The sequence below is a fragment of the Gambusia affinis genome, linkage group LG11 (genome assembly GCF_019740435.1).
Source record: "Gambusia affinis linkage group LG11, SWU_Gaff_1.0, whole genome shotgun sequence".
NCBI lineage: Eukaryota > Metazoa > Chordata > Actinopteri > Cyprinodontiformes > Poeciliidae > Gambusia > Gambusia affinis.
Window position 1 is genome coordinate 17346937 of NC_057878.1, and position 15581 is coordinate 17362517.

The 15581-nt window shown below is 36.1% G+C and overlaps 2 protein-coding genes across 3 annotated transcripts in view; one reads left to right on the forward strand and one right to left on the reverse strand.

Moving 5' to 3' along the window:
- LOC122840024 (plakophilin-4-like) overlaps nucleotides 1-10304 on the reverse strand; it is a 91913-nt gene extending 81609 nt beyond the window's left edge. The window contains exon 1 of the mRNA XM_044132131.1: nucleotides 10128-10304. The gene's annotated coding sequence lies outside the window, so the exon portion shown is untranslated. The remainder of the gene's footprint in view (nucleotides 1-10127) is intronic.
- Nucleotides 10305-10440: 136 nt separating this feature from the next.
- The window catches only part of LOC122840025 (coiled-coil domain-containing protein 148-like), a 30578-nt gene continuing 25437 nt past the window's right edge, over nucleotides 10441-15581 (forward strand). Inside the window, exons 1-4 of one of the 2 annotated variants that reach the window (XM_044132136.1) lie at nucleotides 10441-10486; nucleotides 10782-10863; nucleotides 11263-11384; nucleotides 15274-15377. In XM_044132136.1, coding sequence (XP_043988071.1) covers nucleotides 10800-10863; nucleotides 11263-11384; nucleotides 15274-15377 — 290 coding nt within the window. In that variant the 5' untranslated portion in view covers nucleotides 10441-10486; nucleotides 10782-10799. Of the gene's footprint in view, nucleotides 10487-10546; nucleotides 10566-10781; nucleotides 10864-11262; nucleotides 11385-15273; nucleotides 15378-15581 lie in introns of those variants that run through there. The other variant, XM_044132137.1, reaches the window with a different exon arrangement.

The following is a 15581-nucleotide window of genomic DNA, read 5'->3' on the forward strand; positions in this document are numbered from 1 at the left end:
TAAATAATTAGTGTTTCCCACAGAAACTAATTATAATTGTAACAGTTATAAGAGGAGGGTAAATAATAATTTTGTTCTTGTACTTAATAACTAAATGAATGCCTTAATTTCCTCCTTGTGACTAACATTCATTATTATTTGTTCTTTAAGTCAATAAACTGGTAAAAAAAAAAATGGCTTCCTCTATCTGTCCATAGTTAAAGACAAGAGCTTAATATATAAACTATTTGTTTCAATGTATGTTTATTTTGAAAATACTGAATTTGCATTAAAACCACAAAAGCCTAGGAAAGTCTAAAACTTTTAAATGTATGTTTCTGTCTTTAAACAGGGGCAACAGTGTTTAGGAGGTAAACAAAAAACTCCTCTCAATCCAAAAACTAAAGCTCTATATAAGAGCTGGATTTACTGAGAAGTAATGAAAACAATCCAAAACAAAGTTTTGAATAGGTCTGTTATTATTTCACCAGTGGGGCACACCCATGTGTAAAATACTGATTTATGCATATGTGGGATAAAGGCTGGGAATGTAAGAGACAGGGACATTTTGGGGAAGTCATGATAGTTATTTTATATTAGGACACTAAAACAATAATTCTTGAAATAGAGATGCCTTTTCATTCATGACAATCACTAGACAGAATAGCTGCACAATTCCAGTCTTCTGACACTAAGTCCTGTTTGGTGCACTGAGATAGATATTTAAGACAATAGTGAAAAATGACCAAGATTGCGAGACTGAATTCTTTTGTGAAGAGACATGTCCTTCTGAACTTCTGTGAACTGGGAAAACAAGAGAAAGAGAACTCCTTGTTCTTGTGGCATCTCTTGGCAATTGAAAAGCACAAATTTGCAGATATTTACTGCAAGCCCTAAATGCGACTTTATGATTTTAATGCTTAATTATATCTGGCACAGTGACAGATATTTGACATTTGACAAACAACTTGCACATTCTAGGTGGTGTCCAGCATTGATGTGCAATGTATCTGATGCAGAAAACAAGAGAAGCAAGAAAATGGAGGGCTCAAGATGTTCTGTCTGAAAACTAATTTTCCTTGGCACTGCCTCCTCAATGCCCAGATCTTCAGGGTAGACAAGCTGGGGCTCTAGCTGTGCTGCTGTTCATTTGTGGCAGCAGCTCATAAATCCACCATGAAAACATTTTTTTTTTTTTTTTAAAGACAACCAGTGGTGTGCAATTATCTTTCTGACACCTCTGAATCACCAACTGTGTGGTGACGTTTATGTATAGGAAGAGTAACTATAATATTGCCATAGAGTTATAATTATAATTTTACAACAAAAGATCAGGTTTGCCTATACTTTATCACACTTAATTTAATTGTTTTATAAATTAGCTAAATGTGATGCTTAGTGACAACAGAATAAGCAGAAATCTCACATACTTTCTAATTAGTGGTGCTTTTCTAAAGATGTCTGAAATTACAGCTACTTAACCTAAGAGAAAAAAAAGACTATCTTCCTCGGTATTCTGCTGCCTGTTCTCTGCCTTGACTTTTGCATTTTCATCATGCAAGTCCTTGAAACTTTCCAAGTAAAAGGACTGACCTCAAATCACTGAATATTAGAGTTTAAGAACAACTTTTTTTTATGCAAAGGAAAATGTTAATCTATTATTACACAAGCTAGATAAATGCACTTCATTTTTTGTAAAATGTTTATTTATCAGAAATATTCAACAGTTGCATAAGGAATAAACCTTTGAAAGACCGATGTGTTGCCAAAACAATTGAATAAAAGTGCAAGAGGACAGTTAGCTACAAATAGCTCTGAAGATTTATAACACCCATTCTGAACAGAGACAGAGAAAAAAACATTAACTCCATTACATGAGTCATTGGTAAAGTTAAATGCATATTCAATAATTAAATATATTTAATTAACCCTCCCTTAAAGGGTTAAGGGAGTTAAATGAATTTTACATTAGTAGAATTTAACATTCTAATGTTAAATGTAATATTAGTAGAAAGGGACCAAGGTGTCGGAACCTGAGCAGAAATACAAGTTAGTTAAAAAAATAAAAATAAAGAGTAGCATCAACTAAATACACAGCTGTATTAATGACAAATATAATTCTTGATTATGTTGACTTAGTTCCCATTGATTTTGATTATAATTCTCACGCAAAGTTTGATTATTGATTAATCTTAAACTGTTAATGTGAAGAAATTCAACAATCTCCAGATTCTTCTTTAAATTTGTGAAAAAGATCATTAAAAGATCTCCAGACTGATCTTTGATACATTGTGAAACTGATTATGAGACCGATTACTCAAGGCTAGAAAAGCACATAGAGGATGTGAGCTTTACTGTATAATATTGAGGTTTTTGCAGTGATGTGAATGAACAATATGAAGTGGTGAAAAACATTTTAGTGAATCTGATTGCACAAATAAAAAGTCTTTTGGTCAACTGGATCTTTGCAGGATGTACTATTGTACTTGTGCAGGTTAAATTAACAGATTTATTTTCTACATGGACTAAACTACATGGTGACAGAAAACTAGTTCTCTAACCATGATTTCTCACAGCTTTAGATACAGTATAAGTCTTGATATAATACAGACCACATTCACATTTTAACTTTACAGCAAAATATAAAGCTTAGAAGTCTATAAAATGTCACTTTAAATGCCATGGGTTTGAACTGCATTCATTTGCTCATTTTCAAAGTCAAGAAATCCACTTTCTAAGGTAATTTGACTTTGTTGCACTCATCTAAATGCCTTGACATTTAAAAAGGAAATATGTTATGCAAACAGGCGAGGCATGTAAATCCTGCACATTGTTTAGTTTTCAGCTATGGATTAAATAATTAGCACAAGAAGTGTGGTCACTGGAATGACATGGGGAGATGTCATCATGTTCTGACTAGGATTGTCATAATCATCAATATTTAGATAATATTTATTCAAATGATACGCAGTGGCAAAAAAAATCAATGCAAACTCAATGCAATTTTCCTTCTTCAGATAGCAGTAACAGAGACTCAGCCTTATGCTTTTCTGCAGCGATTCACCTGAACCTTCATGAAAAAAACAAAAACAAAAAAAAAAACAGAAAAAAATCAATCTTGAAGGTAAATCATAAAACTTCGAAGTTTGCAACTAAAATGGAAAGAACATCCAAAAAAAAGTCTTTACAATTCACCTTTGGTCAAAAAGGTAAAGATACAAGTGTGTTTTGAAGGTGTTTTGTTTATGAGACAGTAGGATGAAGAAAAAGCTAAAGGATTTCAGATGCTATAGAGCTAATGTTATAACCAAGTGTTAAAGTGTTTAACAGCACTTTAAAAAGATCAATGACGTTCTTCATGTATTTATAATACTAAAGTAGAAAGCGGCCTATGCTATTGGGTCACTCTATTCTTCTGTGGGTACAAATTAACATAGAAGAATATCCCTCAGCATGCAGCTCAATCCTTGACCAAACAGTGAAGTGATAAAATGACTAGCATGCCCCCACCACCCCTCCATTTACTCATTTAGTTAGCTGTAAAGGAATTAGCCACTAATGTAGCTCTTAAGTTGAGAAAACACGAATTACACTGAATCCGGGCTGAATATGACATTTGTACCAGAAACTGGTCAGGCCCCATAACCAACCCTCAAACTGGAGATGTTTCTAAGTGAGAGCTACTTGCCTACTACGTATGATAACTAAAGCAAAAAATAACAAAAATAAAAATTTTGATTGCAACCGGTAATATTTACTGCTCGAAACAACTCTATCTACGAAAAAGGTTGTTGAAGGTGATATCTGGTACTGAGTAATTTTCTTAGGTTCAATAGGCAGTGTGATATTTTTGTATTGTGACTCAAACACTAACACCAACACCACCAAACTTACACAAAGAAATCTAGAAAGACAGACAAAACCAAGCGTAGCGCTAAAAAGAAAAAGTCAAGTACTTTAAGTCAAATGTCTAAAAATGACTACATTTCCTTTGATTATTTTCAAAACCGAAAAGACAAATACAATGATGGTCCCGTTCATATTGCCAGTTTTATTAGTGCAGAATTGTAAATAAGATTAAAACGGTTATTTAGTCAGATAATTCAGGAAGCTGTTCCTTAGAACCCTAAAATCAACTTGGCATTTTCAAACTTTATCACTTAAAGTAAGCGAATATTCACTAGCTACTGAAGTAATGTGATTTTTTGCTGTATCTGTACATGACACCAACTGAGTCTAAAGGAGAACAAAATTAAAAAAATCTCTTTTAGCTCTGTCTTTCCTCCTTGAAAAGTGTTTCACCCCACCACTAGTAAAAAGATCATTTTTCCCTGGGGTGATAATGTGAGGAGAACTTTACATTCAGCAAGGTAGACTGCTGAGGTAACTGACTGAATTGTTTAAACAGTTAGCTCTTTGCTAAGGAAGGAGCTCTGTCCTTCTACTGTCCACATCAACAGAGACGAATGTCCATGTTACAGACTCAGCAAGTCAGATCAATGGGTGGCTGTTTTACTGGACAAAATTCTATTGTGCCTCTAATCTCTAAAAATGCTGACATGCTCTGTGGTCCGTATTATCTTCAGCTATCAGGAACCCAACCACAGCATGAAATCTGGGACTCTTCCCATCTACAAAACCAGTTAAATCAACATTTAGCCACCAGCCACGCATGTTAAGGCCTATTCACATGCACATGCCAAAGCAGGTCTAACAGTGACATATTGATGATTTATGGCTGTTTAATTTATTCAAGTAAATTCTGTTTTTTTTTTGTTTTTTTTCCAGATACAATCAGAAAATGTTCTAAAAACAGATGATAATTGCTTGGAACAGTTTTAATTAATATCACATTGCCAAATCTAAAGTTCAGTTTTTTAATACTTAAGAAAGAATTTGTTCACATGATCTATATCTGGCATCATGTGAACAAAGTGGGAAACTATGGAAATTCCCCACTTTACTACATGTGGTTTTTGCTCAGTGGAGACAAGATGGTTGCTTTCAAACCAAGCCATAATGTGGAATAGAAAGAACCTATGTTTGTTGGCTTTCATGTCAAAGTGATTTATATTACTTATGATGAACGTACGTGTTCACTGGGTTGATTGCTTCTGCTACTGTTTTGTGATCAGTCATCTTCATCCCACAAAAGCTATATACCAAAGTTACTCAGGCAACTTCTTAGACAAGACAGATGCACACAAACATCACTCAGACATATCTTCATTATTCTTCAAACTATAAAGCAAATGTCCTCTTGCCATTGCTGCTATGCAGAGTTTTTCATACTTTTTGTTTATCAATATACAGATGCAACTCAATAAGAGAATTGCATAAATTTAAAAATTTTAATTAATTTAGTATACAGATTCATTTCATACATAGATTTATTTTAAGGATCTATATCTGTAAATGTTACAGCTATTGAAAACCTAAAACCTAGTTGTTGTTATGGCCAATACAATAATAAGGATGACTGCTGACTTGACAGTTATCCAGCAGACGGCCACTAACACCATCCACCAGAAATGTAAGGTTAAAAAGTCATTGCAACACGAGCTAGATGTTCACATTGTGTTGGATCCAGGCTTATTATCTGAAGGTTGAGTGGAAGGAAAAACTGTGATAGAAAAAGGTTAAAAAGTAAAAATATAACCACAGCCATGATGGGAAGAAAAACCCATTCAAGAGTCAGGAGGAGATTAATGAAGACTACAGCTGGAGTCAGTGTTTCAAACGACAACACACACACACACACGCACACACACACACACACACAGATCTATCCAGAACATTTTCACATTCCTTGTGTTAAGCCAAGCAGAAAAAAGGACTGGACTGTTGCTTAGTGCTCCAAAGCCCTTTTCAGATGAATGCAAATTTTGCATTTCATTTAGAAATCAAGGTCTTGAAGTTTAGACGAATAGTGAAAAAGCACATAATCCAAGTTGCTTTAGGTCCAGTATGAAGTGTCAACAGTTATTCATAATTTGAAGAACAACATCATTTGATGGTGTTAATCCAATGTGTTTTATTAGGTCCAAAGGCAGCACAGCAGTCCACACGGAAATTTTAGACCACTTCCTGCCTCCTTCTACTGACGAGCTTGATGGAGATGCTGATTTTAATTTCCAGTAGGTCTTGCCACCTGTCCACCCTGCCAAAGGTACCAAAAGCCACTTGACTATAATGTTACTGTGTTTGGTTAGTCAGAAAACTTGTCTGACCTAAACACAAGTTTATTCTGTATTGCAAGGGGAACATGTGGGTCAACAAACCCAACAATGCACACAAGCTAATGGCTGCTATTAAAGCAACCTGCGTTTCCCTTGAGCTCCAGCAGTCACACAGCCCAATTATAACAATGATGCAATAATTCATGAAGGCTGACATTTCTACATCCAAATAATTTTTAATTTCCTTTTCTTACTTTAAAATATAATTTAAAGATTTTAAAATAGTATCAGTTTACTATTTTAAACTGATAAATTGAAGTTTGGGTTTTTATGAGCCACTATCAGCAAAATGAAATGAAATAAATTAAATACATCACTTGATGGGTATTAAGATTTTTCTCTATTCAACCAAAAGATTATATTTTTATTTACTTAAGTGCGCTTGTACATTATGTCTGTGTGGTGTGTCCATATTTTTGGTGAAACACTAATTGAACAAAAGATGCAGTAAAAACTTGAATTTTCAGGGAGTATAACTGACTGAGTTGCACACAATGGACACTGAATTTGTCTTGACGAGCTGGAAGGCTGTAGAGGGTGCTTGGGGGAGCTCTTTAGCACAGACACAAAGAAAGCTCACCACTTTGTTTCCAAGCTTACAGCCTATGAAGTAAGGGACTGGAAAAATACTTTCTCTTTCCAAAAAATTGGTGGGGAATAGTGTGGGAGGGGGCTTCTTCTTGACTGTAGCTTAAAAAAAGAAAATCTGGCACGCAATGTGGGGGTAAAGGATTAAGCCTTGATGTTAGCCAGAATTTAGGGGGTGAAAAAGCATAAGGAGAACAGACCTGCCAAAGACTGCCAAGCTATTCAGCTCTTGTCAGTTTCCATTAAAAAGAACTCACCATGAAGTCTGGGTCAAATAATCACACCAGCGACCTTTGCTATGGCTGCGGTTTTGTCTGCTCTAGGATGAGGTTGTTTCTTCTATATAAAGAATGCCTTCCCCCAAAACATAATAGTGTTAGCATACATGAGGGAATTGCTCTTTAAACAAATCACACTTTTCTCAAAGAAGAACAATGAACAAGAGGTACCATGATGAAATAATTAGATTAAGCTGTTCAAGAAGTCCTCTGAAAATTAAAAATGAACATCCAATGAGCCAAACAAAGTCTTGTACTTTAGGTATAAGCTAAAAACTGCAAAGTAGCAACAAAAGATAGTGGAAAAGTCTGGCTCCGTCTTGCTCTCTCGATTCCAAAGAAAACCACCCCTGATGGTTGTCAGCTGTGAGGCTGTGTATAAGCAGTGCAGTAATGTGAATCACGAGGGGAGGGTTTCACTGAGTATCTTTGCTTAGGTCTGACGGTGTGAGAAAAAGGGAGGATGACTGCAAGAGACAGCGAAGCATCTGAACTTCTAGTGTTCCAGAATAAAACTCACTTCCACAATGGCAAGCAGATAACCTGTCCACATCTGCATGATGAAAGCTGAAAGAATGCTCCTTTTCAGAGGCAGGAGAAGACAAGGACTATTATCATTACCAAAATGTGGAACCTTCATTACCCACAAACAATTAGATGATAATGGTTTTCAAACCATTTAAAGCCTTCGAAGTGGGACTGCAGTGCTATTCCAGATGTTTCAATAAACTGTTCAATCTTCATTTATTAGGCTGACTTTCACCATTTGTTGGAAGAAAAAACAAGCAAGAAAGTGCCTCTTTTAATGAGCTTACATTTCCAATTTGGCTTTAGAAAGAAGAGATGCCCACAGCTGTAATACCGTCTTTTAAATTTAAAAAATATATGTCCATAGAAAAGCAGTTGTTTAAAGCTCTGAAGTAAAAATATGTGATTGACTAAAAAAGGAAAAACACACAAAAAAAAACAAAAAACAGGGAAAACCAGCTGAAGCTCAAAACAAGGAAAAAATTGTGTGGGAATATTTATGGCAATTAGAAAATGACATTTTTGTTTTCTCTTTTGATTGCTTTTATGCAAATTAAGCATCACTAATGACTATGCAAAGTTACTGCACTTAGCTGAAAAAAATGGTACCATATTTTTGTGGGAAGTTGTCATTAAATAAGTGAATGTCAATTCTGAAAATAAATGAATTGCTTTAAGGGTTGTTTTACTTTAGCAGAAAACCCCAAGAACTTCAGACAAACCATCCTACACACCAGGATTTATGTACGGTTTATGTAAGCTACAGAATGAAGTAGAGACTCAATAGTGTATTTTGTGCTGCATTAGACAGTGCCCTATATTGCAAACTAAATCAAATCAATTCCATTTTGAATTTGGGTGGACATGTGTTTGTCAAGTCCATTTTTTATTTAAACAAATAAATAAAGTAGTTATAGAACAGTTGCATGCATTAAAATAGCACACTTGCCACCCCTCTCTCACCTGTTGCTGCTGGTCAGTAGGTTGATTGAAAGCCTCCCTTTTTCTCCATTCACAAGAATAAAATGAAATATTTCTGTTAATAGTTATTAATACTCATTCTTTAAAACACAATACCTTTGGGGGAGAGTTTCTATGTTAATTCCGTGATTTTTTTCCCCTTTCATTAATGTAATGTATCACACCATGAATTTTCTACTATGATATTTAATTTTAAAAATATATATTTCTGTTTATGAAAAAATACAAAGAATGTGTCATTCCAATGCCTCAACCTCTCTCTCTGACCTTCCTGATCTTGCTCACTAAGCTCTATATCAGTCATGGGCAATGAAGAAGATGCAAGTGGCAATACTGTAAAGAAAAGTTTTTATGCATTGATTTGAATTTATTTAATCTACCAAACACTGTATCCAAGTAGTCCTTTAACATATTTCTATTGGGATCACAAATGTCATTGGGCATATTTTTCACACAGCAACATTTGCTGAAAATTTCAATGTATCAAAAGAAATATAACCTTAAAACAAAAAAGGGTCAACAATATGCCAATTTTGTGAAAATTTCCCCCTCTTTGCCTTTAAAACTATGTGCTGTCATTGTAAACTGAAACCAATAATCACTTTATTTACCTGTTATTCCTATGTGTGCAGTGTTACAAATAGGATAAAGTCTAGACCACTGAATTCATTAAGCAGCAACAGAAAATTCCCATGAATATGTCATTCTTTACTAATAATATAATCCTTGGGTGAGTGGCATGATATTTGAGCCAATTAGTACCGTTATTAGCATGGTGCATGTAAAAACATTATCTTAGATAATTAGAGTTTTTCTCAAGCAATCACGGTGGCAACAAAGTCCATTATCTAAAGGTCGGTTTTCTGCAAAATACACAGCAATGGGAGCTTGAAGAAATGCCCCGGGGTTTAAAAAAATGCAGATTAGGGTAATTAAATATGGCGTAGTTTGAACGAAACGAGTAAAATGTGGGAGTTAAAAAAGGTAAAGTAAATCTAGTGGGGGTAGGAGAAATTAGGATCTCCGCCTTTCTGCAAACTCGCATTCCAGAGATTCCCACACTCCTAAAACTCACCTGCCTTTTACTTTACCGGTTACAAAGCAATGTTACAGTGGCATGTTCACTAAATACAGCGAGGTTTTTTTAAGAAAAAACTGGTGCAGAAACTGTTTCTTTGCGCTATCCGGCTAAGTTTTCCACAGCAACGTTTCGGGACGACATGAAGAAACAGCGCGAGGACTCTCCCTGAAAGGTGAGCGCGGTCTGCGAGGAAACGGTCCAAAGAAGAAGATTAGCGAGGAATTGGATTGTTTCCCGCAGAGAAGAAGCTTTAGAATGGCTTATCTTCTCTTTCACTCGCACATAAAGCGCTCCCTCTTGGTTTTCTCCGAAAAAAATGGACTTTCAGAGTTGAACCAGCTGCCCGTTCCCTCCTGCTTCTTCTCCGAGAAGCAGAGATGCTCTACCTTCCTAAATTATTTCTGCAGTTGGAAATGCCATGAAAAACAAACAAGACAAGAACAATTCACATACCTTGGAGGACAATTGCTGCGCTGGGCTGAGCTGTGGCTCGGACCTACGTGGAAATGCGTAACTTCATCTGTAAAGTCCAATTTACTCCCATGCATGTGGGAGAACGAAACTCGTGTCCATACTGGAGGGGAAGAAGAGACAACCCCTTCCCTGCTTCCAGCAGCAGTCCCAGGCAGAGCAAACTGACATGACGTAACTGGAAATGTGGGAAACCAAAGTGCACTCCTGATTGGTTGTGGCAGGATAAGTAGGCGTTTCCGAGGAGGTACGTACGCTTGAAATGACCAGTTAGAGTAGAGATGACAGTTACCGTGGTTACTGTGGTTTGTCAACCTATACACTAAAGAGAGGAAAACTAGGTAAGTTAGATGGTTTAGAAAGTAAATAGATGTTGATTTTTCTTGCATGACAACTAATGCTTATAAGACCTATGTAAAGGTAAACGCATTACAATTTTTTGAGGTCTAATTTGTTTGATTATAGAAGTTGACGTTCTGTTTCTGATTCTCCATATTCATAAGCACTTTCCTCAAAGATTTTGCAAAACAAGATATAGCCTGATTTCTTTATTTTTGCCTGTTTATCAGTAGAGCAAAGCACCTATTTTGTCTTTATAATTTTTAAAATGCAATAATATTTTTTTTATTTGTAAAGGAATCTAATTAATGAAATATGGACCAAACAAGTGCAGGGAATCTACCCAGATTCATAACAAGCTACAGGGCACAAGATTCAGGTGAGTAGCTGAGAATTGGCTCGAGATGTTGCTGACTAGTGATAAAGTGGTCCACTGAACTTTTGCATATCTCTGACTCACTAAACCTGTTAAAAGCCCTAGGTGTTGTCATGTTTTTGATGTTTTTGTCAGAGGCTATGTTGCTTTGTGTTCCTTAACCTTCCTTCCAGAGTAGCAGGTGAAGCACTTAGAAAAATATGTCTGACAGCTTGAGTTTTCTGCTAAACCCACTCTGTGCGGTAATTTCTGAAATATCCATATAGTTTACAATCGATGTAGTCCCTCTGTCTGCCTCTGTATCATTTTCTTAGTTGGTTTCACTTCAGACAATAACTGATGAGATTTTCAAGAGATTCAAGGATTCCAATTCAGTCATATCATTTGCTTTCATCCATGCAGAAAAACTGACACTGCGGATAAAAAACGGTGTTGGCAGCCCCATGTACAAACTGGCTGAATATGAAACGCTGCAAGCCTTTATTGATGCCAGTCGTCGGGAGTACCATCTCATTGGACAAAAGGTAGATTTTGATAATCAGGATCATCCACGCCCTAAAATAATGCAATATGAAATTAATTCCTGGTACAGTTGTTAACGCTGTGATTTAGCAGCAAATGAGGAGGAAATTGTTATAAAGACACTCTGTACCCTTACCAGAGCACACGCTGACAAAAACCTGAGTTTGATGAGTGATTATAACACAGCGTGACTTGATATGCTATTTCATATACATATCAAATAGCATATTTTGACTACATGAATCAAACACTTACGAAGTTCTGTTTTTCACTTTTACTCGGTCCAGAAATATGAATGGGTGTATTAATAATACCGTGGTGGAGAATAACAGCTTTGCAAATTTTTATGTAATTCTTTGTTGTTTGAAAGGAAACTGTTTTAAATTTGTAGTTGTATGAGTAAGCAGAGCAGTTATTTTGACGCCAGTGGTGATTAAGGTGTTAGGCCTATGTTGTTTTAATTGGTGAGCTGTCAGAAGTCTTTTTGCATCATGCCTTTGGCTTGTTCCAATGTGGCTTTCTGCACATTAAAGATAAGACAGCCTATGTATTCACATTCAGTCACACAGCTGAAGGGAAGCCCTTTTCAACATCTCTCTTGGTGACAACATAGAAGGTATATAAATTATTTTGAGTTGCAACAAGTTTGAAATATGTTTTACATTGTGGGTAATTCAGGCTGTGTTTAAAAATACTATTTTTTCTGTAAAATACACTGTAAGCCTTTGGGGTTATGTCTGTTGTATCTTGAGGTTAGGTTAAGAGAAATAGAACAAAAGCATTTTTTAAAACAGTGACTAAAAGACAAAATGTATTTGTGTGTTTATTATGATAGAGTTAAAAAAAGAAAGACAGCGATATTCAGTGAAGGTTATCTAATCCTCTCAAGATTTCCTATAAAGCAAACTAATAATCTCTGCACTAAGATGTAAACAGAATGGTTGACAAGTGGCCAAGGTGCCCAGAAAGGCATCTGCATATGCCAATACCTGACTATTTGAACAAAACATGGGAAGAACTACAACAAACAATTCACTGGGAGCATTCATGATGTTCTGCTTATACAACATCCATTAATTATGGAAAGTTTCAGTAGGGAATCCCAGACCCTCCATCTTATTTTGGGGAATTCCAAGGTGTTTCCAGGCCATAAAGGATATATATTGTAAAACACCCCTCCAGCAGGTTCTGGTCCTGCTCTCAGTGGGATCCAATATTACTTGCTGCAGATATGCAGTTGTCCCCAAGTAAAAATAGTTGGATGGATGAACTAACTGGGAAAGACAGTTAATCTGGCTCTCCCAATCTATTTCCTTGTTGTATTTAAGATTCAGCAGAATTTGAGCATCAATCACTGGTATATTTTACAAATGTAGGAATGGAGATTAATGTGTGTTCCTTTGTGACTTATTATTACATGGCAATTGCTTTATATCTACCAAACTGTGAATATTTTTTTTTAGAACAGAAATATCTTTTGTTTTATTGGTAACATGTTTTTTTCTTTTCCTCAAAGATTAAGCGTTCCTTGTGAAAAGGTCCTCTGTTGGGAAAGATATGGATTTAAACAGTACAGCCCAATGCTGGGGATAGAAAGCTTTGGATATACACAATAATTCCCTGGCTCAGTATTAAGAGGACTTTCAGTAGTACTATGAATATGTTACAAGCTGTGGACCGGCACATTTTGTTGCTGTAGGTGTTCTTATTTAACTCAACTCAGGACAGAAAACTAAAATTACCAGATAATTTTACACAATAAATTAAGGCCCATTTTGATTGATTATTTTATTTTGGTGAGATGAGACTCTTAGATTAACACGCCATTAAATATTCTCTTCTTCACTAAGAAATGTTCACATATTGAAGTCTAATCAGATTTTGTTTTTTGTGTTAGTGAACGAAAGTGATTTAAACGCGTTTAATTAAGAACAAAAGCATTTTTACGCCTGAAAACTGTATTAACAAAAATAGAATGTGTTTTCTAGCTAAAGAAAAGGTTAGAATATCTTACTACCAAAAAAGGAATAGCTGATGTTATCCTCTTTAACGGATTCTCTAGTAGCCATCTGTCAATATCTGACATCTTTCCTAGGAGAGATTTCCTCACTTAACACTTTCAGCTAAGTGTTTGGTGTTTCTTACATGTACTGGGTATTTCAAATCATCCAACATTATCTTTAAAAGACAAAAATTTCATGTTGCACAGTCCAATTCTTCAAGCACCCTCTGATATATACTAGAATTTATGGTAGATTTTATGACGGTCAGGTCCTGCTGCAGCAAAAACAATCCCAACCATGATACTTTTATTTAGGTTTCCGAATATTTCCTTGATATGCCTTTCAGAAGTTCTGCTCTTTGTCTGCATTCTCTCCTGCCTTCACGTTCTTCTCAGAGAGCAAAACTTTCCACAATGCCCACATCTCATGAAAGCTAAACTGGTGTACCTTTTGTTTCAGACTATAAGCCGCTACTTTTTTCCCACGCTTTGAACCACCAGGGGGCTCTTTAGCAGGACGTGAATCATTGGAAGTCAAAATTGGCAATCAAAGAAGAAAGTGCTGATTTTCATATAAAACAAGCACATGCTAGCAGCAGGCACCTCAGAGAAATATTTTCAAATTCATACCCCCTCATGATGGAAACAACACGAAGAAGTTCATATGATGCCGCTTTTAAGTTATCTGGCAATACAGATCGATAGCCGCAACACTAAGCTCAGCGTGAACGAATCCATGGTTCGGCGTTCCCTACACAATGCGTGCTATTAAGGACACATTGCTGCCCCTCTGCTCCGACCTTGTGAAAAACCGAGACGAGATACCAGCGGCTTATAGCCCGGTGAGGCTTATATATGTACGTTTCCAGTTTTTATTTTTATTTAAAAAAAACAAACAAAAAACAAACAAACAACTGTGTAGGTGCGGCTTATAGTGAGGTGCCCTTTATGGTCCGGAAAATATGGCAGTCTATTTCTCTTTGCACAGGCATACGTGTATGTTACCAGTAGCAAAATCCTGCTCATGATGACAGTTTGGGACTTTTGAAAACTTTTTAGCATCTTGCAGTTTGCTTACAGAGGGAACTTGTGTGCGGTCAGACATTTTGAAAATGTAGTTAGAATTATATGGAAACTTGTCTATGCTTGGAAAAGCGTGTGTGAACTAGTTTTGCTTTAGGCTATGGATGTTAGATTAGGGATAGATGTTCAGCTGAACATGTGCACATTTCTTATGGATAAATAGCAGCCGCCTTCCAACACATAAACGGGCCATAAATTAGCACCAAAATCCTTTAGACATCCTGTTTGTGATAAACGCACTGTACTAATGTATATGACGCTGTATGTGAGATTTTGTTTAGTACAATTATCTGAATCACTGGGCTGTGCATAAAAACAAAAATAAAATAAAGAATGTCTGCCCTAACAGTTCTCCAAAGGTGATGAAAAGCAAAATAAATTTTTACCAGATTGAATGTTGGGTCCTTCTTCCTCTCCTAATAACATGTCTCATGTGTATCATGCATGTGTCTCCTTGATTATTTGAATTTTCCTCTGTTTATTTTGGGGTTTCGCCTTAGCTTATGAGACTTACACACATACAATTATGCTAATCAAGACAACAGTAAAATGTCTCCAGAAAAAGTTGTCATTGTTCTTTGATGTGAAAGGCTTACATTTTCTTATTAAAACACACAGAGCTGTATCACAGTAATGCTATTAATTATAAATGTTAATTTTTTAACTCGGTTTCAAAAACTTTATGAATTCAAGGATCAAATAAGTGTTTTTTTTCCCCTTCCAGGTTATAAGTTATAGACATTTAAAAGCAAGAATCCCCTTTAAGGACTCTCATTTGCTCTTGTGGAATAAACCTTGTCTTATAGGTTCAGAAGACGTGCTGTGCAGCCAAGGCAACAAAGGAGAGCTCCTTATTACGACAGCACCGGCAGGTGTGGAGCAGAGAATGCCCCAGGCTGCAAAAAGCTGAGTAAGTACCCACTATAACTGCTTGTCATTATCTGCTGCAGTTTTCTGAATCAGCTTCTCACACAAAGAAACCATTCCGCTTAAGCTCCCATTGCACCCGCATAGAAATCTGCATGACAAAGATGGGGGTGTTTAAAAAAGAGGGAACCAAGTCAGATCAAAGAAGAAGAAAAATAGGCCCATGGGGGAAAGAGGTAGAGAGGCT